This window comes from Brachycentrus maculatus, unplaced genomic scaffold (assembly GCF_059751285.1).
Source record: "Brachycentrus maculatus isolate JH-2025_06_01 unplaced genomic scaffold, ASM5975128v1 h1tg001411l, whole genome shotgun sequence".
In the NCBI taxonomy this organism is placed as follows: domain Eukaryota; kingdom Metazoa; phylum Arthropoda; class Insecta; order Trichoptera; family Brachycentridae; genus Brachycentrus; species Brachycentrus maculatus.
Window position 1 is genome coordinate 23,671 of NW_028282060.1, and position 6,036 is coordinate 29,706.

General features: G+C 23.2%; 1 protein-coding gene across 1 annotated transcript; it reads left to right on the top strand.

Annotated features, from left to right (window-relative positions):
- Positions 1 to 1,404: 1,404 nt before the first annotated feature.
- LOC148299024 (cytochrome c oxidase subunit 2-like) lies at positions 1,405 to 4,554 on the top strand. Its single transcript, XM_088276443.1, is given in 2 exon segments — positions 1,405 to 1,495; positions 2,135 to 4,554. Coding segments are annotated over 2 exon segments (759 nt in total). The 3' UTR covers positions 2,803 to 4,554.
- Positions 4,555 to 6,036: the final 1,482 nt, after the last annotated feature.

Sequence of the window (6,036 nt, forward strand, 5' to 3'; positions counted from 1 at the left end):
CTTTAATTTAAATCAAATTTTTTTATGTAAAATAAATTTAATAATTTATTTTATTCTTATAAATTTATTAAGACTAAGAGGACTCCCTCCAATATTAGGATTTTTATCTAAATGAATAGTTATTAATTTTTTAATTACAGAATATATGTATATTATTTGTTTTTTTATAATTATAACTTCTTTAATTAGAATATTTTTTTATATTCGAATTTTATATTCATATTTAATAATCAATTTTAATGAATATAAATATTATAAATTTTCTATAGAAAAATATAAAATTTTAATTTACATAAATATGTTATCAATAATTAGACTAATTATTATTAGATTTTTTTTTATTTAAAACTTTAAGTTAAAATTTAAACTAATAATCTTCAAAATTATAAATAATTATATTAATTAAGTTTTAGTAAAAAATTTTTACTCCTTTAAATTTGCAATTTAAAATCATTTATATTGAATATAAAACTAGTAAAAAGGAATTTTTTCCTATAAATAAATTTACAGTTTATTGCTTATAATTCAGCCATTTTACTGCGACAATGAATATTTTCAACTAATCATAAAGATATTGGAACAATTTATTTTTTATTTGGTATTTGATCTGGAATAGTAGGAACTTCTTTAAGAATAATTATTCGAATTGAATTGGGGTCAACTAATTCATTAATTTTAAATGATCAGATTTATAATGTTTTAGTAACAGCTCATGCATTTATTATGATTTTTTTTATAGTTATACCTATTATAATTGGAGGCTTTGGAAATTGACTTGTCCCACTAATAATTGGCGCCCCTGATATAGCCTTCCCTCGAATAAACAACATAAGATTTTGACTATTACCCCCTTCTTTAAATTTTCTTTTAATTAGATCAATTGTAGAAAGAGGAACTGGAACAGGATGAACCGTCTATCCCCCCCTTTCTAGAAATTTAGCTCACTCAGGAAGATCCGTAGATTTCTCAATTTTTTCTCTTCATTTAGCTGGAATTTCTTCAATTTTAGGGGCTATTAATTTTATTTCTACTGTAATTAATATACGTTCAAATTTAATTTCTTTAGACCGAATACCTTTATTTGTTTGATCTGTAGCTATTACAGCATTATTACTTCTTTTATCTTTACCTGTTTTAGCGGGTGCTATCACCATACTTTTAACTGATCGAAATTTAAATACCTCATTTTTTGACCCAGCAGGAGGGGGAGACCCCATTCTTTACCAACATTTATTTTGATTTTTTGGACACCCAGAGGTGTATATTTTAATTTTACCGGGATTTGGAATTGTTTCTCAAATTATTACTCAAGAAAGAGGTAAAAAAGAATCATTTGGATTCTTAGGTATAATTTATGCCATAATAACTATTGGACTTTTAGGTTTTATTGTATGAGCACATCATATGTTCACAGTAGGAATAGACGTTGACACCCGAGCTTACTTTACATCAGCTACAATAATTATTGCCATTCCAACAGGAATTAAAATTTTTAGTTGATTAGCCACAATTCACGGTAATAAAATTAATTATAACCCTAATTTAATTTGAAGATTAGGATTTATTTTTCTATTTACATTGGGGGGATTGACTGGAATTATTTTAGCTAATTCTTCTATTGATATTATACTTCACGATACTTACTATGTAGTAGCTCATTTCCATTATGTTTTATCAATAGGGGCAGTCTTTGCTATTATTGGAGGATTTGTTAATTGATACCCCTTATTTACAGGACTAACCATAAACCCCGCTTTATTAAAAATTCAATTTTTTACAATATTTGTAGGTGTAAATCTAACATTCTTTCCTCAACATTTCTTAGGATTATCAGGAATACCCCGCCGATATTCAGATTATCCTGATAGATATTTATCTTGAAATGTTTTATCGTCTATAGGATCAATCTTATCGACCTTAAGAATAATGTATTTATTAATTATTATATGAGAAAGAATAATTAATCAACGATTAGTTATTTATAATATACAAATAAATACTAATATTGATTGATTACAAAATACTCCCCCTTCTGAACATTCATTTAACGAAATACCTTTAATTTCCCATTTCTAATATGGCAGAAAAATGCACTGGTCTTAAACTCCATTTATAAAGATTATTCTTTTTTTAGAAATTGCAACTTGATCTCAATTAAATTTTCAAAATAGAGCTTCACCACTAATAGAACAAATAATTTTTTTCCATGACTTCATTTTAATAATTTTAATTCTAATTATTTCTTTAATTAGATATTTTATAGCAAATTTATTTTCTAATAAATTTATAAATCGATTTTTAATAGAAAATCAAATGATTGAATTAATTTGAACTCTTTTACCTAGAATTATTTTAATTTTTATTGCTCTTCCGTCATTAAAATTACTTTATTTACTCGATGAAAACAATAAACCCACACTAACCATTAAAACTTTAGGACATCAATGATATTGATCTTACGAATACTCAGATTTTAAAAAAATTTCTTTTGATTCTTTTATAATTAATAAAAATGAATCTAATTTAAATTATTTCCGACTTTTAGAAGTTGACAATCAAGTTATTATTCCCATAAAAACTCAAATTCGTATGTTAATTAGAGCTACTGATGTAATTCATTCTTGAACTATCCCATCCTTAAGAATTAAAGCTGACGCTGTACCAGGACGATTAAATCAAGTTAATTTTTTTATTAACCGGCCCGGAATTTTTTTTGGTCAATGTTCAGAAATTTGCGGAACAAATCACAGATTTATACCTATTATAATAGAATCAATTTCTTCTAATATATTTATTAATTGAATTAAAAACTACATCTCATTAGATAACTAATTCTAAGTATTGGTCTTTTAAACCTTTAATAGTAAATTTATTTTACTTCTAATGAATAAAGAATTAGTTAAACATATAACATAAATATGTCATATTTAAATTATTTTCATAAAAATATTCTTTTATTCCACAAATAATGCCTTTAAATTGAAATATATTTTTTCTATTTTTTAATTTTTTATATTTATTATTTTCAATTATAATGTTCTTTAATTTTAATCCAAAAATTACTAATAAAAATAATTCATTAAAATATGATAGCAAATTTATTTTCAATTTTTGACCCCTCTACTAAAATTTTCTCTCTTCCTTTAAATTGGTTAAGAACTTTTATTGGGTTAATGATTATCCCCCTATCATTTTGATTGATTCCTAATCGTATTTTTTTTATATTAAACATAATTTTAAAGACTTTACACAATGAATTTAAAATTTTAATTGGAAATAATTACTCTTTTGGGACTACATTTATTTTTATTACTTTGTTTTTTTATATTGTATGCAATAATTTTTTAGGGTTATTCCCCTATATTTTTAATAGAACAAGTCATATGATAATAAATCTATCAATTGCTTTACCCATATGATTAAGATTTATAATTTTTGGGTGATTAAATAACACTCAACACATATTTACTCATTTAGTACCTCAAGGTACTCCATCGATATTAATATCATTTATAGTTTTAATTGAAACTATTAGTAATATCATTCGACCCTTAACTCTTGCTGTTCGATTAATGGCTAATATGATTGCCGGACATTTATTAATTACGTTACTGAGATCAATAAATATCACTTCGAGAATGATATTATCTAATCTTTTAATTTTAATCATAATTTTACTTTTAACTTTAGAAGTAGCTGTATCATTTATTCAAGCTTATGTTTTTACAATTCTTAGAACTTTATATTCAAGAGAAATTATTTAATGACAAACCATTCAAATCACCCATTCCATTTAGTAAATCAAAGTCCGTGACCTTTAACTGGAGCTTTAAGATCAATAACATTACTAGCCGGATTACTTTATTGATTTTATAATTTTAATTTAAATTTAGTAATTTTAGGTCTTATTATTACACTATTAACGATATACCAATGATGACGAGATATTTCCCGAGAAGGAACTTTCCAAGGACTCCATACTTTAAAAGTCACTTTAGGACTTCGTTGAGGGATAATTTTATTTATTGTCTCAGAAATTTTTTTCTTTTTTGCATTTTTTTGAGCTTTTTTTCACAGAAATTTAAATCCTAGGATTAATTTAGGTAGAACATGACCCCCCGTTTCTATTAAACCTTTTAATCCTTTTCAAATTCCCTTATTAAATACTATTATTCTATTAACTTCAGGGATTACTGTTACATGAGCCCACCATTCTCTTTTAGAAAATAACCACCAACAGGCTAAATATAGCCTAATATTCACAGTAATCCTAGGAATTTATTTCACTATTCTTCAAGCTTACGAATATATTGAAGCCCCTTTCACAATTAGAGACAGAATTTACGGCACTTCTTTTTTTATAGCCACAGGCTTTCATGGATTCCATGTAATAATTGGAACCATGTTTTTATTTATTTCTTTAGTTCGACATTTAAATAATCATTTTTCTAGAAACCATCATTTTGGGTTAGAAGCTGCTGCTTGATATTGACATTTTGTAGATGTAGTATGATTATTTCTTTATTTAGTAATGTATTGATGAAGATCATAATATTTATATAATATAACAAGTATATTTGATTTCCAATCAAAAAGTTTAAATTTTAATATAAATAATTACTTTATCCTTGATTACTTTTTTAATGATTTTATTAATTTCTTCTATTTTATTAACTATTTCAATTGTTTTATCTAAAAAAACCTATAACTCTAAAGAAAAACTTTCCCCATTCGAATGCGGATTTGACCCTAAATCTTTAGCCCGACTTCCATTTTCAATACACTTTTTTGTTATTACTATTGTATTTTTAATTTTTGATGTTGAAATTTGTTTAATTATACCAATAATTATTTTATTCAAGATTACTAACTTAATAAATTGATGAATTACAAGAACCTTTTTTATATTAATTCTTATATTTGGCCTTTACTATGAATGAAATATGAAAATATTAAATTGAACAAATTAAATATAATTAAGGGTTATAATTTATTTAAAATATTTGATTTGCATTCAAAAAAAGTAGTTATTTACTTACCTTAAATAGAAAGCTATATAGCAATTAATTTCGACTTAATCAATTGAATAATAAATTATTCTCTATTTATTAATTGAAACCAAAATTAGAGGTATATTATTGTTAATAATAAAATTGAATTTTAAAATTCCAATTAAAGAAATAGGAAAATTAAGCTTCTAACTTAATATATAGTGAAATTCATTAATATTTCTATTTATATAGTTTAAAAAAAAACATTATTTTTTCAAAATAAATTTAAAAATTTAATTTTTTATAAATAAATTATTTAAAGATTTAAAAAATCACTTTAGTATCTTCAATACTACACTCTTATTTAAGTTATTTAAATTAAATATTTATTAATAAAAATAAAATAATAAACATAACTCATAAAATAAAAATTATAATATAGATTTTAATATAATTCATATGAAAAATTTGAATTAAATTAATGGATTTCTCTAAATAAAACTTAAAATTTAAGGTAAATATATGCTCAAACCAACCAAAATCAAGAATTTTTTTTATAACAATTCCCCATTTTAAAACGAAATAATTTACCCCATAAGTTGAAATAAAAATTATAAACCACATAGAGCCAAAAAATCTCCTTAAATTATATCAATAATTAAAATTTAATAATTTATGACTAAAACTTAATAAACTGCCTAACACACCCCCCCCTAAAATTACTATTAGCACTAAAATTTTAAGCTTAAAAGGCAAATAAATAAATTTTATGGAAGAAAAAATTATTCATATAAAAATTGAGCCTCTAAAAATTCTTAAAAAAAATAATAAAAATATACTTTTTTCCATAACTTTTTCTTCAAAATGAAAGTTTATTAATGGATAAAAATTCATCTCAGTAAATAACCTAAAGTATATCAATCGAATAGTATAAGCTACAGTTAACCCAGTAGATAAATAAGCTCCAATTAAAATAATAAAATTTAAATTATTACAAAATAAAGACTCTAAGATTAAATCTTTTGAATAAAACCCTGCTAAAAAA